General features: G+C 40.1%; 2 protein-coding genes, 1 long non-coding RNA gene and 1 pseudogene across 3 annotated transcripts; 1 reads left to right on the top strand and 3 right to left on the bottom strand.

Moving 5' to 3' along the window:
• Positions 1-1857: 1857 nt before the first annotated feature.
• LOC111022872 (uncharacterized) lies at positions 1858-12903 on the bottom strand. Its single transcript, XM_088119342.1, has 5 exons — positions 12651-12903; positions 12398-12479; positions 3295-3417; positions 2822-3154; positions 1858-2628 (listed from the first exon to the last, which is right to left on the bottom strand). The coding sequence occupies exon 5, from the start codon at positions 2553-2555 to the stop codon at positions 1989-1991; it is 567 nt and encodes a 188-aa protein (XP_087975468.1). The 5' UTR covers positions 2556-2628; positions 2822-3154; positions 3295-3417; positions 12398-12479; positions 12651-12903; the 3' UTR covers positions 1858-1988.
• On the top strand, positions 3628-7482 carry LOC148208188 (uncharacterized). The gene is made up of 4 exons (XR_015788663.1): positions 3628-4098; positions 4202-4387; positions 4478-4512; positions 7277-7482. It is a non-coding gene; the product is annotated as an uncharacterized LOC148208188 (long non-coding RNA).
• Positions 12904-14302: 1399 nt separating the features above from the next.
• LOC148208187 (secreted RxLR effector protein 161 pseudogene) lies at positions 14303-15310 on the bottom strand (annotated as a pseudogene).
• A 2085-nt stretch (positions 15311-17395) lies between these two features.
• Positions 17396-20353, bottom strand: LOC148208186 (uncharacterized). The gene is made up of 3 exons (XM_088119449.1): positions 20102-20353; positions 17761-18236; positions 17396-17656 (listed from the first exon to the last, which is right to left on the bottom strand). The coding sequence occupies exons 2-3, from the start codon at positions 18233-18235 to the stop codon at positions 17649-17651; spliced, it is 483 nt and encodes a 160-aa protein (XP_087975575.1). The 5' UTR covers position 18236; positions 20102-20353; the 3' UTR covers positions 17396-17648.
• Positions 20354-21042: the final 689 nt, after the last annotated feature.

Below are 21042 nucleotides of genomic sequence, written 5' to 3'. Positions count from 1 at the left end.
ACTCATAGCTCATCATGAATCAAATTACGAAAGAGTATCAGGCAAAATATCTGAAAATGAAAAAGTACCTAAGCAAAGTCAGAGCACTATTGACCGAACTGACAAAGTACGAGATCCACCAAGTTCCAAGATCAGAAAACATGAATGCGGATGCTTTGGCTAAGCGGGCCTCTGCATATGAAACTGACCTTGCCTGGTTAGTTCTAATTGAAATACTCAACAAGGCCTCAATCTTAGAGTCGGATGTGATGGACATTGAGGATCGACAACTCAACTAGATGGATCTGATTGTTGAATATCTGAAGGACACCATACCCCAGAACCGAGCCGAAGCTTGAAAGCTCCACCACAAAGCAGCCCACTACGTCCTGAGAGATGAAAAGTTGTACAAGCGCATATTCTCCTTGCCCTTGCTAAGATGCCTTGACTCACAGGAGGCAGACTACGTCATGCGCGAAGTTCATAAAGGGGTGTGTGGTAATCACTCAAGGGGTCGAGCCATGGCAGTAAAGATTGTCTGCCAAGGCTATTACTAGCCAACTATAAACCAGGACACAAAAAACTTCGCTCGGAAGAGCGACAAATGCCTGAAATTCGCCAACATTTTACGACGAGCTACTCACACCCATCACAAGCCCCTGGCCCTTCGCATAGTGGGGAATCGACCTCATTGGTCCCATGCCTTTACTTGGGGTCAAGTAAAATACGCAGTCATTGCTGTTAATTACTTCACCAAATGGGCTGAGGCAGAAGCATTGGCAACCATCTTAGAAGCCAAGATTACCAACTTCGTTTGGAGCAACATCACATGCCGATTTGGCATTCCTTACGCCATAGTCACTAACAATGGCAAGTAGTTCGACAATCGAAAGTTTAGAGATTTCTACTCTCAACTTGGAATCAAACACTTTTGCTCATCCCTGCCCATCCCCAAGCTAATGGCTAGGTCGAAGTAATTAATAAGATGATCAAACGAGGACTGAAGCTCAAGCTAGAAGAGTGTAAAGCAGGTGGCGAACAACTTCCCTAAGGTGCTTTGGTTGTATCGAACTACACCTCGGAGCTCTACAAACTAAACACCTTTTGCGCTAACTTTTAGCTCAGAGGCAGTAATTCCAGTTGAGGCCGATATGCCGACTGCTCGAGTGGAAGACTTCAATCAAGAGGCGAACGATGAAGCAATTCAACTCAACCTATATCACTTGGAAGAAATGCGCATCACAACCCAACTACAGCTCGCGGAGTACCAAAATTGAGTGGGTTAATATTATAATTCTCGAGTTAGACCATGAAGTTTCAAAGAAGATGACCTGGTACCGTGCAAGGTGCAAAAAGTTGCCAGAGCATTCGAGCCGACCTGGGAGGGCCCTTATCAAGTGGAGGGTATAGTGCGACCTGGGACGTACATGCTCACCGACTTGTCAGGAAAATTGCTGCCCCATCCGTGGAACGTTGGGCACTTGAAAATGTATTACAGTAATTCTTTTGACCACTGAGATGAGATGTAATTGTAACTGCAGTTTTATACTATCAATGAAATTAGCACTACTTATTTGAGCCACAGCACCTTTCACCGAGCTGAGCTCAAATAGGGGCCACAGTGCATCCTTCTACACTAATCGACGAAACATTTTCTACATCCTACTGAGCCAGGAGCTAGCTCCGTCTAATCAAGTGAGCATCGAGTTCGCTAAGCTTGGTTAGTTGTCTTATGTTAAAGTCACCTCAAAAAGGTTAGCTAACATAAGATGTAAAATAAATCTTATAAGCACACTAAAACTCCCAAGAGGGTAAGTGCTCAATGTACCCTACCGCATTTAATTGATAAAGGCAATAAAAATGAGTAGACAGATAAAGTAACGAAAGAGTAAAAATCAAAATTCATTAAAAGTTGTCGTGAGTACAAAAGAGGTCGAGGTAAATATGCCCCGACTTGGGAGATAAACGTTAAAGTAAAAATAGTCAACAAAAGAAACGAGCTGAGCCACCTACGCCTGAAGAGTATCCTGGTTCTCCTGGGAGCTCGTGCCAGCGTTATCGACATCTTCATCCTTTGAGAAGAGTTCCTTCACGTATTTGGTAATAACCTCCTCTGAAGCCTTGGTTTTGTCAGGAAGGGTGGTCCATTCCTCCACATAGATCCTTTTCATCTTGGTAAGATCTATGTTGGGGTGGGTCATCTTCAGCTCCATGATGGCGAATTTGAGACCACTGCCCATAAAATCCTTCGCAAATGGGGTGTACGATGGAGTCTTCTTAACCATTTCCTTGGCATACTTCCCATCGCTAAGCTTGGCACAAATGTCTCGGAACTCCTTCTCAACGACCTCCTTCTCAGCACGTGCAGAATCTAGGTCTTGTTTGAGCGAGATGGTTTTGGCTTCCAAAGCTTCGAAGTTGTGAATCCTCTCAGTGACCTCCTTCATGGTGGCCTTGCATTTGGCCATTTGATCATTCATCTCAGTCATTGTGTCATTGGCAGCTTGCCTTATGATGCACGATTTCATCTCTACTAGCCTTGCCCTCAAGTAGGGCAATCTTGCACGACTCCTCATCCCGCAGCAGCTTGTCACGCTAGTCTAGCTCAAGCTTGGTCTACGCTGCAGTTTGGCAGACCATTAGCATGACCTGTCAAAAGCAAATAAAAGCAACATCAGCTCAGCTTAAAAAAAATGAAAGAAAATCTTATGTCAACTGCAGCATCCATGGCCCTTTGAAGGATGCCAGCTGCAGGCATCATCGCAAGGCGTTGTCATTTGACTGCCCTAGAAAAGCAACTCCCAGCGACCTCTTTGACTGCTGCCTTGATTCCATCACTTACCGTGTTGGCATAGAAGTGCATCTTGAAATCTTGATAAGCCGATCTGAGCTCTTTTGGAAGAAGGCTCCCCCACCTTTTCGCATGGCACGACTTCACGCATTCTCTTTTGTGGCCTATTTTCCTTCTTGTCCTTCTTTTCCTTCTTCTTCTTCTTCTTTTTAGGGGAAGACCTAACCTTAGAGGCGGGAGGAGCAACAATGTCGTCATCCAAGACCACAGTTTCAAGATTGACCTTCTGAGCAGGAGCCTTCGCGATGGGTGCTTGAGCCGAGCTGGAACCTTTCCCCTCAGTTCTCTTCACTCAGTTGAAAATTTGGGGCAGCATTTCTGTTACTACAGAAGAAAAAAAAAGGAATAGATATTAGCATAAATCAGAGCACAGGAACTTGGGTTGAGAAGGGACCCAGCTGTATCTGAGGGGGCAGACTAAGCTTTTGAGTCAAAGAGTTTGTCAAAGAACTCGTAGGGACCACACTCGATTAATGCAGTGTCTGTCCGGAGTAGTTTCGCAGTCACTTGTCGACGTCAGTCTCTTGGACTTTTTTCAAGTATGACCTGGTCAAGTCAGTCACTTTTTGGAGTAGGATTTGGAGTAACTGCACAAGAAAGATCCAAAATTAGAAGTGAACATGTAACGCCCCGCGTTACTCAAGTTAGCTTGCCTCGAGTTCCGGGAAATTTTTATAACAAAATAGATTTTTATTTATTTATTTATTTCATTTTATTTTGTTTGATTCATCAGTTATCTTTATTTAATTTAAGTGTGGCATCTCGGCTATTGTGTATTGCTATAGATTTAGTGGTGAGTTAGTAGCGTGTAGTTATTTATCAAGTTATGGTTTAGTACGGATTCCGCTATGTGACACTGGTTTTGGGCCATTGGGCCAATTACAAAATTATATTATTGGCTTGTTTTAACAAGGAGGGGTTGGATAAGTGGGCATTAAACAAAAGGAAAAGAACCCAAGCCCAAAGGAGTTAAAGTTTTAAAACAAAGAAAAAACTCTAGCCCTTGTTCTTTTCCTCTACTTCTTCCTCCCTTTCCCTCTCTTGTTGAAGCTGCCGGCCACCCCCCACTCGGGTTCTTCTTCTCCGGCGAGCAGCTCCGTTCAGGCGACGCGACGAACAGCGGCGGCATCGGAGCAGCAGGTGCGGCGTCGGCGCGTGGTCTCGGGCAGCAGCAGGTGCGGCGGGGCGGCGCGTGGTGGCTGTTCACGGTGTTTTCCCTCGATCCGACAAACTCCAACGACTCGAATAGCTTAGATCCGGGAAGCGCGGTAACTTTCTTTGACCCACCCTTGTTCGATGTTAGATTTGGATTACCCACACCTAAATGAAATCGATTTGGAATACCCACACCTAAGCGAAATTGTTTTGTAGTAACGGACATCAAATTGAAGCCGTTGGAGGTCATTTTGGGCGTTTCTCGCTGCTGTAAAAATGTGGATAGCAGTGTTTTGGGTGGTATCCGGTGATTAACTTCATCCGTTCGAAGCCCGATTTACGCTACCCACCCCTTTGCAAGCTAGATCTAATTTACCCACACCTACACGAAGTCGTTTTGCGGTAATGAGACCCGTTGAACCCTCTTAGAGTTGTTTTCGAAGGCTGAACAGTATATTTATATTGCTGTATTTTTTCTGTTTTTGTGCGTAGGTGTGAGTTCGACGCAAACTTAAGGACGTGGTTGTGTAAGTAACACCAGGGGGCGAGTGCGTGCGTTATTTAGCGTTAACGGAATGGTTTTGATGCTGATTTTTAGCTAAATAATTTAATTGAGCATGTATGGATTATTAGTTTTGATTTGTGAACTTCTAGTGATTTTGTTGCCGTCTTTCTATTATTGAACACTTATGAGGAAACATGCTTTCTATTCTTGTTGTTGTAGGTGATTAGTAGATTCTGAATTGTTGTGGTTAGAAGTAACTGGCTCATGACGTTTTGCAAATATGTTGTAAATGAAATGCTCGCGTTGTTAAACTGATAATTTAGTTTATATTGTTTTATTTGTGAGCTGTTGGGTGTGACTTGTTTATTACAAGGAAAAGCATGCTTGTGAACTGTGCAGTGAATTGGAATGTGGGAAATATACTTGTAGGTGGTCATGGGAGGGTTAGTGAAGTGGTGAAGGGTGAAGGGACGGGTTGGCAGTTCGTTAACTATGGGTGGTCTTGTAACGCCCCGAGTCCCTCAGGTTAGTTAGTCTCGAATCGAGAGATTTTTCTTCTAATTTTCAAAGTGAACGTTAATTGAATTTATTTATTTTTATCGGGCTCTAAAATCCAATTAAATTAATAATTACTGGATCCCGTGTGATGGGTCTCGTTTAGGAGGGGGGTAGATTTCTTATCTTTGGGCTTGGACTTATTGGGCCCATTTGGGTTATTTTGTTTTTAAAACAAAGGGAAAAAGGAAGGAAACAGAGACAAAACTCTAGCCCATTCCTTCATTTCTTCTTCTTTTTCCCTCCTTTTTTTTTTCTTTTTCCCCATTCCTAGCCCTAGCCGACAGCCCCCCCCCCCCAAAAAAACTTCTTCTTCTTGGAGCAGCCCACGCCGGCGGCCCCTTCTTCTCCGGCGAAGCGGCACAACAGCTCCACGCCGGCGGCCCGACTCCGCGAATAGCAGCGCAAGAACCGGCTCTCCACGGCAGCGCGGCGTCTTCGCACGAACCACGGCGCGGCGACTCTCCGACAACTCCACGATCGGCTGGCACGCTCCACGAACCACGAACGGCGGCAGCAGAACAGCCACCAGAATCCGACGCCCAGCAGCACTCCCTTCGACGTGAACAGTAACCTTCTGGTGAAGTTCGACGCTGCCTCACACGCAACCGAAGCTCAATCTATTTACCCACTCTTTTCGGCATGGGTTCGGCATTGACCCACCTCTAATCGGACCCAAATCAGCATTACTCATCACTTTTAGACGTCGGGACAGCAAGCTTAAGGCCTTTTGAACTCAGATTGGGAGCCCGAACCCCTTCGACGTCGACCCACTCCTAACCCAAGTTGTTTTAGTGTGGGTTAGTAGGTAACGACTCTACCTAAACTCGGTTTCGTTTATAACTAAATGTTTCTAATTGGTTACTAACCTCGAGATCATGCTCTTTTGTAGTAGGAAGTGCTCAACGAGCTTAGGAGCTTTAGGACAAGTGTTTGTAAGTAGCACGAAGGCGGGTGCGTGCATTGATGTTTGTTATTTGGTTGCCGATGTACTGTTTATGATGCGTAATATTGGTTCTGATGCGTGGTTGTGCAACGTAACTCTTGTTTATGTAGTTTTGTATGTCTGGTTAGTGTTGAATCTCCGTCGGTGATAATAGTGTGAATTTTGTGTTGTTGAGCTACTGAGATCTGTTGTAGAATGATGTATGATTGTAGGGAATGTTCGTTAAAGTGAATCTATTTTGGAAATGTTCGTTGTCTGAATTCGTATGGAGTGTTTGGCGTGTCTCATGAATATTTATTATATCTAGCGGTGCTTATTGAATTTGGGCGTTCGATATTAAGAGTTTGGATGAATTGGGTCGGGCTCCAATCGTTTGAAATTTGTTGACTATGCTCTGTTATGACTAAACTCACTGTGGCGTTGTTGTTAGGATTTGGTATGTTGTGAAAGCATGCTTGATTTATTGTTTTGCTATTAGAATGATGTTTATGTGGTGGAAGCATGCTGAAATGTGTTGGTGAGTTGTGAGATGCATTGAAATCATACTAGTGGTGGTGTTGTTGATGGGCGTTGTGGTGGTTGGTGTTATTAAGGGGTTAGTACTGGAATCTTGGTTGGAGGCTAGAAACGATATGTGGAGTTTTGCAAATTATGAAGTGAATGGGTGAGTGTCAGGGCCTCGGGTATAAATGGTTGGGGGCTGATACGTCAATAATTGGGTATCGAGGCCTCGGGTATAAATGGTCGGGGGTCGATATGCCAATATTGGATAAAGATGAGTGTCGAGACCTCGAGTATAAATGGTCGGGGGTCGATGCGAGGAGTCTTTCGGAAGGAGAACTATTGGGGCCTTGGGTATAAATGGTCAAGGGCCAATAGATTGTAAGACATCGAGGCCTCGGGTAAAATGGTCGAGGGTCGATGCACTAGTGTCGGGGCTCTGGGTATAAATGGTCAGGGGCTGACACTACCAAAAGAATGGTTTCGAAGAGCTCAAACAACTGAGGTGATCATAGTTGTATTTGAGCTGTTAGGAAGCCAGGTGGACGATAATTGTTTTTATAAAGTTGTGGTTAATATTGGGTATTATAGAGCATGTTTATGGATGAATATATAATGTACCAGTAAAGCATGTCTATGGTTGTTCGCATACTGTAATGATAGAGCATGACGATGCATGTTTTTCCTTTATGGTTATGAGCATGATGTTTGTGAGTGCTTGGTGAGGGCTACTTACGGAGTATATTGTATATACTCACCCCCCCTTCTACAATGATTGTTTCAGGTGAAGGACTCGAGGGTGACCATGCTGATGGGGTGGGGGAGACCTGACAAACGAGGACTATAGGCTGCTTAGTTTTTCTTATTTAGTCTAATTCTTTTGTTAGGGCCTTATGTTGTTGGCAATAAACGGATTATGTACCTTTGAATAATTGGGAGATTTTTCCCTTGTTGTTAGTTATGCCTCGGGTTAGGTGCCTATTTGAGCTTTATCCCATTTGTTTAGATTCAGTTAGATTGAATAATAAACTTGCCTTGTGAACTAGTTCACGAATGTTGTTGCATGTTTTTTTTTTTGAGATTGGTTTATCGTTAATTTGATGAGGTTTGGAGCTTGATTTTATAAGTTTATGTGCATAGGAAGTTGGCAGGTTGTAATCGGGGCTAAAACTGATTAGTTGGGTAGTTCATGTGACCTAGAGGTGCGCGAAATTTCTGGGTCGTTACAGGTCTGATCTGAAAATGCATATAAATCGCTTGGAGGTTCAAAGCCTTGAGTAGTTGCCTTGGGAATAAATGACAAGGCCGAACGTCAAATTTCTGTGAATGAGTATTGGGGTCTTGGGGATAAATGTCAAGGACCAATACGCTGGGAAGTCATCGGTACCTTGGGGATAAACGACAAGGACCGGTGCACAGTTCAGGCCTTGGGAATAAATGGCAAGGCCGAACATCAAGTTTCTATAGAGGAGTATTGAGGCCTTGGGGATAAATGTCAAGGGTCAATGCGACTCGAGGAGTTAGGCTTGAAGGACTAAAGTAGAGTGGTGCTTGCGAAGTAGTGGTGCTAGGCCTTGGGAATAAATGGCAAGGTCGAACATCAAGTACTGTAAAAGGAGGGGGGCGGTATCTTGGGAATAAATGTCAAGAGCCGTCATGCCTCGAGAAGTTAAACGGGGAGTAACACAGGGGGGTGTAGAGGGAGGTTTAGTACTGTGGGGCAAGGGCTAGTGAATCATTGGTTGTAGTCTTGGTAGTTCCGACGCATGGTTGTTGTATGTAAATGTCAAGTTATTGTTTTTTTTATCTCTCGCTGTCTATTTAATTGCCTTGCTATCGTTTTATTTTATATGCCGTGACTGTGAGCATGATTTTTGTGTTAGTTAGGAAGTGCTACTTACGGACTACCTTACGTACTCACCCCCCTTTTTATCCTTATTTGTTTTCAGGTGTGAACAGGGTCGACCGCGGTGATGACGTGGAGAGGGCTTGACCGAGTGGGGATCACTAGTCAAGTTAGTGAGGATAGAGGGAACGGTCGTTTGGTACGAGTAGCGTTGGGATTTATGTTATTGTTAGGTGTGGACGGAGGAGAAATTTTGTATTCTTTAGAACTACTTTATTTTTTTTTATGGATGTTGTTGGTAAACGAGTCACTGTTGTCGTTGGAGTTTAGGTGTACGGTTGTTTTATTTATTTAAGAATTTTAGCCACTGAGGCGGATATGAGATGTCTTTGTTTTTAAATTGCCCACGGAGAGCGAAGTTTTGACAGTTTATAAAATTGATATTTCTGGTGAAACTTATGGGAGTCGGAACTTTATTTCATTTAAATTATTTCCCAGGGAGTTGATTATCTCGTGTTTAGAGTTAAGGCTAGACAGGTGAATTATTTAGCGTTGCCTAGGATGGTATATAACATCTTGGGACCTTTCAGAACAAAATCAAGAAACCGAGCTGGAGGTCGAAGTTTTCACCAAGGTTGCAAAAGCTACAAGGAATAGTGTGGAATGGCTCTCTATACTCGTCAGTCACTAGGAACTCCTCGTAAACGTAAAACCATTGACCCTTCCACTATTTTTATGGACGAGGGGCCTTTGATGACTGTTGGGTGTATTGCCCTAAACTCGTAGTTTGTATTTTGTAAAAACAAATGTCTATTTAATAAAGTTTTATTCAATAAATTTGTTGTTGAATCATAGCTTTGCATTGTCCAAAATCCAATAAACTAAACATCCAAGGTTATTTTTGATGTAATCGGGACAGTATATATACTGGGTATATAGCTGATATACGGGGGTATATATTTGATATACCCCTGATATATGAATGGCTAATGTCCCGTGAATAACTTAAACGGTTTATAGTGTATGGATAAGACTGGGTACCTTATCCTGGCAACACTATGGATACGGCCCGTTCTGTAAAGGTTACAGACGACTCGATCCAGGTCGTTCGTGTGGAGACATGCGAGTGGGGGTATCCTATACAATGAGTTTGTATAAGACCGGACTGCGAAATAGGCAATCTTTAGATGTAACACCGTTAACTAATAGATTGCCATTTCTTAGGATGACCAGGCAACTCATTCTCAATCCTGAGTGAGTTATGGACTCCTGCCCGTGAGGACTCGTTCTTTGATCTGTATAGGTAAGAGTGGCCCGAGTCGCCGACTCAACATTCCTACCATTTTGGGGACGAGACCGAGTGGGGAGCTCGGAATATAACATCACAAGATGGAATTCACTCCTCCCCGACTTTAGGGGAGTCGATGAGTGTTCTCTTAAATGCTGACTCCGGGACTTGAACAAGAGGCCCCACCCTCTCATTGGCCGAGAGGGACTTCCGGTTATTGGTTGGACCATAATCGAGTTGTTCATTAGAGGAGCAGTAGTGTTTAAGGAGTAAGATGTAACTCAGGGGTAAAACGATAATTTGACCCAAATTGAGTTACGAACACTCGTGAAGGATTGACTCGTCATTAATGGTCGTATATCCCTGGACACGAAAACATTCTGCAGTGAGAAGAGTGCAACTGCGGGTCTTTAGTGGAATGACTCGTAATTAACGAATCTAGATTAACTCGGTCAATGAGTTTGACCGATTAATCTTGCATCGTTGGAGCTTCGGATCTGTAAGTCCATTAGGTCTCCTTGCTAGCTCATAACGGGTAAAACGAGGATCAAATTTTTTGGAAGAATTTGAATTGTTCAAATTACTTAAGGGATTATATGTATATTGATACATTATAATATATATAGTTAATTGTAAATTAAAACTATATATTATGAGAGATATTATTTGAATCAGATTCAAATAAAATTAATATGAATAAGATTCATATTAAAAAACTATATGTTAAAAATAATGTGCATAAGATGTACATTAAAACTATAGGTTATACGAGAGAAATGTTTTAGAATATGATTCTAATTTTATAATAAATAATTAAGTGTTAATTATTTATGTATATATATACTTATTAATTATTAATTGGATTAATAATTAATTATATTAATTAATTGGATTAATTAATTATATATATATTAATTATTCTATATATTTTAATTATTATTATATATTATATATATATATTAATATTATTAATATTATTATTATTAATATTAACTCCCTGCAAAATTGCAGGGGAGTGGGAGGTGTTGTGATGTGGGGAGTTACCCCACGTCACCCTTCTTCTTCTTCTCCAAGTGTTGGAGAAGGTGAAGGACAGTGGTTACAGAACAAAAAAAAAAAAAAACTCCCAACGATTTCTCTCAAAATTCTCTCAATTTCTCCCTCTCTTCGATCAAGGTGGTACCACAAGCACGATCCCGAGACCCAAGAGGATAGCGAGGAAGATCCGGTGGTGGTGTTCGAGGGGAATTCACTGAAGAAACGTTCTTCAAAGGTTTGGAATTTTCCCTGTATTTTCTTCTTTAAAACTCGATTTTGTATCCCGAAAATCAGCAACGAAAATCTGTTTCCACTCCGGGATTCACATCCCTTCAATTGGTATCAGAGCCAGGTTGCTGTTCTAATTTTTTGGGATCAAAATCGTTAAGTTTGGTGGGTGATTTCATATTTTCGAAATATAGGTTTGCGGGTTGGAAAATTTCTGGATTTTTGGCACTTAGATAGCGTTTTTCTTCGTGATTCGATCATGTAAGGGTCTTGTGTTTTGGGCATTATTTTTATGCTTTGTTTCTGTAAATCCGTGTCGCTCGAAAGTCGTTCGCGGTGTCGGATTGGGCGAAAAGTTGCAGAAAACAGCGAAGAAGACGAAGCAGATTGCGCAGACAACGCCATGGCACTGAGGGACAGCACACCGCGCCACGGCGCTGTGCAGCGCCATGGCGCCATGCCATGGCGCTGCAGCGCTGCTGCTACACCAGCGTCGTGGCGCTGTCCCGTGTGTTTTCGACGCGGTTCCGAGGCTCCGGTTCGCGGTTCTAGGACGGATGCAGTCGGTTTTCTTATTTTTTTATTATTTCGTTTTCTTAGGGTGCCAAAAACCGTTCCAACTTTGCTATTTAATTATTTTATGCATTATGAATGTATATTTTAATTAAAATCATATAGCATATTGTATGCTATATCGTTTTAAAATCCCACCATAGGTTACATGCATAATATGTATGTTTGATATATAGTATGTATGTATGGTCATGCATCATATAGTTATAAATGTTATAATGTATGTATGCATGTTTTATTTTCATAATTAATATAAGTGTTGTATTAATTAGATGAAAATAAAGTTGCATTGAGCATGACATTATTTTGGATAATATAATTGTTATATTAATGTATGCTTTTAATGCATGTTTATAGTTTTAATTTCTTAAAATTTTATAAGAGTTATAAAATGTGGTAGATAGAAATTAAAATCTATAATAAAGAGTTGCATGCAAAGATAAGGTCTAAGTTAATTAATTTTAAAGGGGTTTAAAATTAATTAGACCTTAGGTTATATCTTCTAATGTGATTAGGGGGTAGTCTTTTATTTTGTTTTAACTAGGTTTAAAATGAAATAACAAAAAACTAAATATAAAATGTTGTCTATAAGGGAAACCTATCTAAGGAAGATTCTGTCTAGGCTGAGGTATTTAAGCTGACCATAAGGGAACACCTCTACCTGGGAACCGACCTGGGGGTTGAATTAGTCAATATTTTATATACAAGCAATAATGTCGTTGGTTTATTAAAGTGTTTAACGAACTAAAACATTATTGTACAACTACCGATATAATAGTTATACTGGGACGACTAAAAATACACTTAGTTAATTTCACTTAGCCGGGATTTATCTAAATAATATACCCTAGTCTTAGAATACTAAGTGGGAGCAAAAGAGAATATGTAATATACAGCATATATATTTGATATACAAAGTATATATAACATACTTTACTCTCTCTCTCACGTTCTCCTTTAAATTCACGCTGTGAGTTCCATGCTCGGCCTCGTGTCGCCCTGGGCGCGGCCTCCCTACGGAAGGTGTTTGCATGGTTCAATATCAAGGTGAATGGAGATAGTGTTCATAGTAAATGGAAGTGAGCAAGAATCGAAATAACAATCTAGATGCATAATACAACCTAGGATTAAACATGCATGGTCATACATTATGATGCTTAGAGATAAGTAGAGAAAAATACAAACCTTTGTCGCTTTTCAAAAATCTTCAAATAGCTCCAATGAAGGACCACCAAGAGATCTTCCTAGCTATTCTCAAGGCTTGGAATAGAGTGGTGGGACTCTTTTTAGAGAAGGAAAAAATTAGAGAAAAGTGGAGCTAAAAGGAGTTATGTAAGCTTTTTGAAAACACATCAAATGGCCAAAGGTTCCAAGAGTTTTTGATGTTTGAACAAAAGCCTTCTTAAATAGGCAAATTACATGCAACTCTTGCATGTCAAAGTTTACCAAAAGCTTACAACACATATTTCACTCATGCATGGTATGACTAAGTGTCAAAATGCATGTCTAAGTTCACCAAAAGCTTACAACACACATTCCACTCATGCATGACATGGCTAAGTGTCAAAATGCATGTCTAAGTTCACCAAAAGCTTACAACACACATTTCACTCATACTTGGCATGGCTAAGTGTCAAAATGCATGTTTAAGTTCACAAAAAACTTACAACACACATTCCACTTATGCATGCATGGCTAAGTGTCAAAAAGTGGATTTTTGAGATTATTTAAATGTTCCACTCAACAAGTTAGTGGAATTTTCCACCAACTTTGTTAAAAGCATTATTTTAATCTACTTTAGTCAACCTTTGAATTTCTCTGGTCAAAGTCAACTATTTGACTTTTTCCAAAATCCGATGTTTGATGAAATTCATGCCTCCGATTATGAATCCGCATTCATAATTTTAATATTTAAATCCTATTTAAATATTTTGTCCAAATTTCTCAAATTGATATCATATATCAATTACTTAATCATATCTCATATGATTAACCTAATTCGTACGATTTGAATTATTCCTTCAAATTATTCCAAGTTTATTCCTATATGAGCTAGCCAGGGGACCTTATAGACCTACAGATCATGAGCTCCAACGATCTGAGATTAACCGGTTAAACTCTTTAACCTAGTTAACCAACAATCGTTAACTACGCGGTCACTCCACTAAAGCCCGTAGCTGCACTCTCCTCACTGTAGATATATTATGTCCATTTGATATAACCATGATCGGTAAGTCGACCCTTGACAGGTTGTTCGTAATTACAGCTGGGTCAAAATACCGCTTTACCCCTGTAATTACCTCTTGTTCCTTAAGACCCACTAATCCTCTGATGAACAATGATTTGTAGTCCAACTATCATATCAAAAAATCCTCTCAAACCTTTTGATGAGGGTGGCACCAATTGTTCAAGACCTGGATTCAGCCCTTAAGAGAACAACCTCTCTACTATCCCAAAATTGGGTAGAAGTGAATTCCTTCTTGCACTCTATGTCCCTAGCTATCTACCGGGTCTTACCCTTGAAATGGGAGGCTTATTGAGCCAGCGCTGTTGAGCTGCTCTCACCCATGCAGATCTAAGGATAATCCCGAGTAAATAGAAGTTCATAGTTAGCTCAAGATTAAGATCGAGTTACCTAGGCCATCAAAGTTGAGATAGTCAGTTTCAAACAGTAAACGGTGTTATAAAGTAAAAGTGACTATCTCATGGTCCGGTCTTATGCAAACTCTTTGCACGGGACACCCCCACTCGCATGTCTTCACATGAACGAATTAGGATCACATCGTTTGTACTAGCTACAAAGTGGGCCGCATCCATAGACCATTTAGACTGTTAACTCAAACTTGATCCATATTTATGTCTCTTACATAGAGTTTGAGTCTCAGGTAACAGTCTAGGATCCTTTATTTTATTGGATTTAGATATAGTAAGAACATTTTATTGGATCAATAACTACTTATTGATTAAAACCTTCAATAACAACTTTATTGAATGATAAAAGTATATCTGTCATTTTCAAACTATGAGTTTTAGGACATAAAACCCAACAAACTCCCACTTGGACTAAAACTCCAATGGTACATTTTATTGAGTTTAAGTGAGAAAATACAAGAAGATTGGGCATACATCAGATACACGCCGAATTATTCTCCCACTTATCCTAGTTTACAAAACTCGTAGTCCTAGACTCTCTAGGTGACCCTCAAACACTTTAGCCGAGAGAGCCTTAGTAAATGGATCAGCAAGATTCTCTTCCGAGGCTATCTGAGTGACGACCATGTCTCCCCGGTTTACTATCTCCCTTATGAGATGGTATTTCCGCTCAATATGCTTTGCGCGCTTATGGCTTCTAGGTTCCTTGGAATTTGCAACTGCTCAACTGTTATCACAAAAGAGAGTGATGGGCAGATGTATGTCTGGAACGACTTCCAGATCAGTCAAGAATTTCCTGAGCCACACTGCTTCCTTTGCTGCTTCACAAGCAGCTACGTATTCAGCTTCCATTGTGGAGTCTGCAATGCAAGTTTGCTTTACACTTCTCCACACTACTGCTCCTCCATTCAAAGTGAACACTGATCCCGATGTAGATTTTCTAGCATCTTTATCGGTCTGAAAATCAGAGTCAATGTATCCAGTAAGGATCAGATCCTTAGCACCATATACGAGCATATAGTTCCTCGTTCTCCTAAGATCTTGAGGATATTTTTAACAGCAGTCCAATGATCATATCCTGGATTAGACTGATATCTGCTGACTATCCCTACTGCATAACATATGTCAGGTCTAGTACATAACATAGCATACATTAAGCTTCCAACAGCTGAAGCGTAGGGAATATGTCTCATCCCCTCAATTTCTTGAGGTGTCTCAGAACACTGTTCCTGAGACAGGTGAATTCCATGTCTAAAAGGTAATAAATCTCTTTTGGAATTCTGCATCTTATATCTAGACAACATTTTGTCGATATAAGTTGCTTGAGACATGGCTAGTGTCTTGTTCTTTCGGTTCCAAACTATTTGGATCCCTAGAACATGTTGTGCATCTCCCAAATCTTTCATTTCGAATTGCTTAGCTAGCCATTTTTTAACGTCAGACAGAAAACCTACATCATTCCCAATGAGTAGGATGTCGTCAACGTACAAAACTAGAAACGCTACAGTGGAATTGACGATTTTCTTATATACACAAGGTTCGTCAACATTTTGCTCAAAGCCATAAGATTTGATCGCAGTATCAAAACTTATATTCCAGGACCGAGATGCTTGCTTCAATCCATAAATGGATCTCTGAAGCTTACAAACCTTTTGTTCTTGGCCCTGTTCAATGAACCCCTCTGGTTGGACCATATAGATACTCTCTTCAAGACTTCCATTTAGGAATGCTGTCTTGACATCCATCTGCCAAATTTCATAATCATAAAAAGTGGTGATGGACAAGAGTATCCTAATCGACTTTAGCATGGCAACAGGAGAGAAAGTTTCCTCATAGTCAACTCCCTCTCTCTGGTTGAAACCCTTTGCCACAAGTCGAGCCTTGAAAGTCTGTACTTTCCCGGTATGGTCTCGTTTTCTCTTGTAGATCCATTTACAACCAATTGGCTTTACGTCATTTGGCTGATCTACAAGAACCCAGACCGAATTAGAATACATTGATTCCATTTCAAGGTCCATGGCTTTTATCCATTGGTCTCGGTCCACATCATTCATCGCCTGTTTATAGGTTGATGGATCATCTATGCCGTCATCTGGTATGACGATTTGAGTTTCAGTTAAACCCAAGTAACGGTCAGGCTGAAGAACAACCCTCCCACTACGTCGAGGCATTCTCAACTCTTGAGAAGGATGTGACTGACCATAAATGTTAGTTCCATCAACTACTTTAGTTGATGAACTAGCTCTTTCTGCAGTGTTTTTGGACATCTCATTCAATACTAGCCTACTGCGAGGTTGATGACTCCTAATGTGGTCTTACTCTAAGAATGTGGCATTTGTCGACACAAATACTTTATTCTCTTGAGGATTATAAAACAAACCACCTTTTGATTCTTTTGGGTAACCTACAAATAGGCATAATTTTGAACGTCGTTCCAATTTCTTAGGGTTTTGCACCAACACGTGTGCTGGGCAGCCCCAAATCCTAAAGTGACGTAAACTACCTTTACGCTCTTTCCATAGCTCATAAGGTGTATCAGAAACACTCTTAGAGGGAACATTGTTCAAAATGTAGACAGCGGTCTCTAACGCATGTCCCCAAAAGGAATCAGGTAATTGAGCATAGCTCATCTTAGAGCGAACCATGTCTAACAAGGTTCGGTTTCTTCTTTCAAATACACCGTTCTGTTGAGGCATAATAGGTGCAGAAAGTTGTGACTGAATTCCATGTTCTATCAAATAGTCTTGGAATTTCAAGTCCATGTACTCTCCACCTCGATCCGATCGAAGTGTCTTTATTGATTTACCTAATTGGTTTTCAACTTCTGCCTTATATTCCTTGAACTTTTCAAGGGTTTCAGACTTGTGATGCATTAGGTAAATATGACCATACCTAGAATAATCATCAATGAAGCTGATGAAATATTCATACCCACCTCGAGCTCTTATGTTCATCGGTCCACAAAGGTCTGAGTGAACGAGCTCTAAGGGTATCGTGACTCTAAGACCTTTTCCAGTAAAAGATCTTTTAGTCATCTTTCCCTCAAGACAGGACTCGCACGGTGGTAAGGAGTCATCTTCTAACTTATTTAGAAGTCCACTCTTAACCAGCCTTCCAATCCTATTGAGATTTATATGTCCAAGTCTTAAGTGCCATAAAAAAGCGTTAGAAGAAACCTTTTGTCTTTTATTCTGAGTTTCGACAGTTCTAAACATCTCAGTCATAAAGATAAAATTTGCTCTGGTTGGTCTTAACTTATAAAAGTTGTTTTCGAGTATAGCAGAACAAATTTGAATACCTTTTTTTAATATGAACGCTTCATTAATTTCAAAGGATATTCTATACATTTGTTCTAATAAACATGAGATAGATATTAAGTTCCTTTTCATAAGAGGAACATACAAAACATTTTCTAGTAAAATGTATCTATCGTCAAAAAACAACTTTAAATCTCCCACTGCTTTGGCTGAGACAACATCTCCCGTTCCAACTTTGAGAATTATCTTGCCTTCTTCCAGCTTCTTCCAGGAACTAGTTTCCTGAAATGAGAAACAAATATGGTTAGTGGCTCCTGAATCAAGTATCCAAGTGAAAGTATCATACTCCACTAAACATGTTTCAACAACTAGTAAATCGTATTTACCTGTCGTTGCTTTATCTGCTGCTTCATCAATGGTGGCCCCGTTCACTTCAGTAGTATTGAAGTGGACCATCATGTCCAGGACATGTTCTCTAACAAAGGTCCCTTCCTTCATATGCTCATTGTAAACATATTTAAGTGCCTCGTGCCTCAAGGTCGATGAAGGTTCCCCAAACATCGCCTTTAATGAATCCATGATTTCCTTTGCAGTCATCAAGGGTTCATGTTTCTTTGCCAATACATCAGTCATGCTGGCAAGAATGTAGACACGGGCCTTATCGTTGGCCTTGACCCATCGATCAAATGCTTCCCGAACATTTCGATTGGCATTTGCGGCAGGGGTTTGTGGACATTCCTCAGTTAAGACGAATCGTAGGTCATCGACGACTAGTATCGTATTGAGATTGTTTTTCCACGTTGAATAATTGACCCCGTTTAGTTTTTCCGAAGCTAAGAGTTGAACTATTGAGCTATTCATGCTGAAAAACAAACATACTTTATATTAGTTTCTAAATCCAATTTTAAGTTTAGGAAATTCTAATAAAGTACCCAATTTTTATTTATATTTGCAACGATACTTCGATGGTTTAGAACAGCCTCCACCGAGAGGCAGTCAACCATTCCTCCATTGAATTAAGACAATCTTGACTAAATGCTAATACCAGAATAACTGTTATTCCTATAGCCTTTAGTTATCGTTTGGTTTGGTCAAGAATATACTAACTCTTAGTAATTCTTGTAAGTGTGACCTTCCACTTTTAGACTTCTAAGATTAGAATCAATATGCTCCCGAAATTGGAAAGTCAAGATTGAAAATGAATCTAAGAAATCCTATCCTTTTAGGAGTTCGCGGTGTTCCGAATCCTATAATACCACCCTCCGATTGGTAAGGTTGCTCCAGGGCAGACATGCAGGCGCATTATAGGACTCTCACGGTGCGACCTAATGGAAGAGACCGTAGGATTTTGTTGACACTAATCCTTCACCCACTTACTATGAACTACTTCCCCTATTCACCCTGTTCATAACCCATGCAAACACTCTCCGAAGGGAGGCCGCTCCCAAGGCGGCACGAAGCCAAGCATGGATCTCACGCTGTGAACTCTTAGGGACGCTAGAGCTAATAGTACGTTACTAATCTCCAGCTGAAGTGTTCTAGACGGTTTTAGGGTATATTTTCACTTTAGGCATATATTCAGGCTAAATAAACATATCCTAAGTCTAGGTGATTCATCCAAATATAACTCTTATATTGGATTTAAACCTACGATGTCTAGGTGATAAACCAATTTTATTACCTCACACCGCTCACGCATGCTCATGAAATTGGTTAACACAACTCAAGAACCGACTCAATCTCCAGGTAGGGGGTATTCCGTAAACTGTCAACTTAAATACCCCCAGCCTTAGACAAGATTTTATCGGGTGAGTGTTCATGTTTTACCAATTTATGAGTAACGACCTAGTTTTTGCCTATGAAAACTTTTGCATTGGCCATTTAACCCTAAGTGAGCATGCATATTATCTTTATTATGGATTTTAACGTCTATCTCTTTTATAACACTTATAAACTATAGGCATGCTCCATAACCATACATTCAAATCATAATTTGAATCTATCATGCATACTATACATTATAACTACTTATAAGATATCTCATGCATGATACATGCTTAATCCTATGGTGGGATTTTAAATCTAAATGGCATACATTATGCACATTCAATATAAAACATTTAATTCATACATTCATAATGCATAATTAAATCAACAATTAAATTGGACCGGTTTTGGCATCCTTACAACTAAATTAAACTAAATTATTACAAAACAATTTTGTAGAAACTTGAACCGGTCTTGAACCTCTTCAAACCGGACCTCCAAGAACCCAAACCGGCTTGAAACAGCACGAACCGGACCAAAAACGGAGGAAAACCGAACCGGGTCGAAAGCTTTGTCGCAGGCGGGTTTGAAGCTAAATTTCAGCCTTTATCTCTTTGAATTTGACCAATATTACAACCTAATTGCAACTCTAATGACTTCGGAAAAAAAATAATAACAAATAAAAGGACATAATTACAAGCCAAAATTAAGAGGATTGCCAAAACCGTAATATATCCAATTTAATTCAACCACAACATTCATCAAATGAATTTGTACCCACCATATGCAAATGAATGTTATTCTAGATGCTCTGATACCACATGATGGAAAAAATACATACATGCGCAGCGGAAGTGAGCAAGAATCGAAATAACAATCTAGATGCATAATACAACCTAGGATTAAACATGCATGGTCATACATTATGATGCTTAGAGATAAGTAGAGAAAAATACAAACCTTTGTAGCTTTTCAAAAATCTTCAAATAGCTCCAATGAAGGACCACCAAGAGATCTTCCTAGCTATTCTCAAGGCTTGGAATAGAGTGGTGGGACTCTTTTTAGAGAAGGAAAAAATTAGAGAAAAGTGGAGCTAAAAGGAGTTATGTAAGCTTTTTGAAAACACATCAAATGGCCAAAGGTTCCAAGAGTTTTTGATGTTTGAACAAAAGCCTTCTTAAATAGGCAAATTACATGCAACTCTTGCATGTCAAAGTTCACCAAAAGCTTACAACACATATTCCACTCATGCATGGCATGACTAAATGTCAAAATGCATGTCTAAGTTCACCAAAAGCTTACAACACACATTCCACTCATGCATGGCATGGCTAAGTGTCAAAATGCATGTCTAAGTTCACCAAAAGCTTACAACACACATTTCACTCATGCATGGCATGGCTAAGTGTCAAAATGCATGTTTAAGTTCACAAAAAACTTACAACACACATTCCACTTATGCATGCATGGCTAAGTGTCAAAAAGTGGATTTTTGAGATTATTTAAATGTTCCACTCAACAAGTTAGTGGAATTTTCCACCAACTTTGTTAAAAGCATTATTTTAATCTACTTTAGTCAACCTTTGAATTTCTCTGGTCAAAGTCAACTATTTGACTTTTTCCAAAATCCGATGTTTGATGAAATTCATGCCTCCGATTATGAATCCGCATTCATAATTTTAATATTTAAATCCTATTTAAATATTTTGTCCAAATTTCTCAAATTGATATCATATATCAATTACTTAATCATATCTCATATGATTAACCTAATTCGTACGATTTGAATTATTCCTTCAAATTATTCCAACTTTATTCCTATATGAGCTAGCCAGGGGACCTTATGGACCTACAGATCATGAGCTCCAACGATCTGAGATTAACCGGTTAAACTCTTTAAC

The sequence above is a fragment of the Momordica charantia genome, assembly GCF_013281855.1.
Source record: "Momordica charantia cultivar OHB3-1 chromosome 11 unlocalized genomic scaffold, Mcharantia_2.0 BLBB01000011.1, whole genome shotgun sequence".
NCBI lineage: Eukaryota > Viridiplantae > Streptophyta > Magnoliopsida > Cucurbitales > Cucurbitaceae > Momordica > Momordica charantia.
Note: the sequence above shows the minus strand (reverse complement) of the source record. Positions and strands in the feature narration are given on the sequence as shown.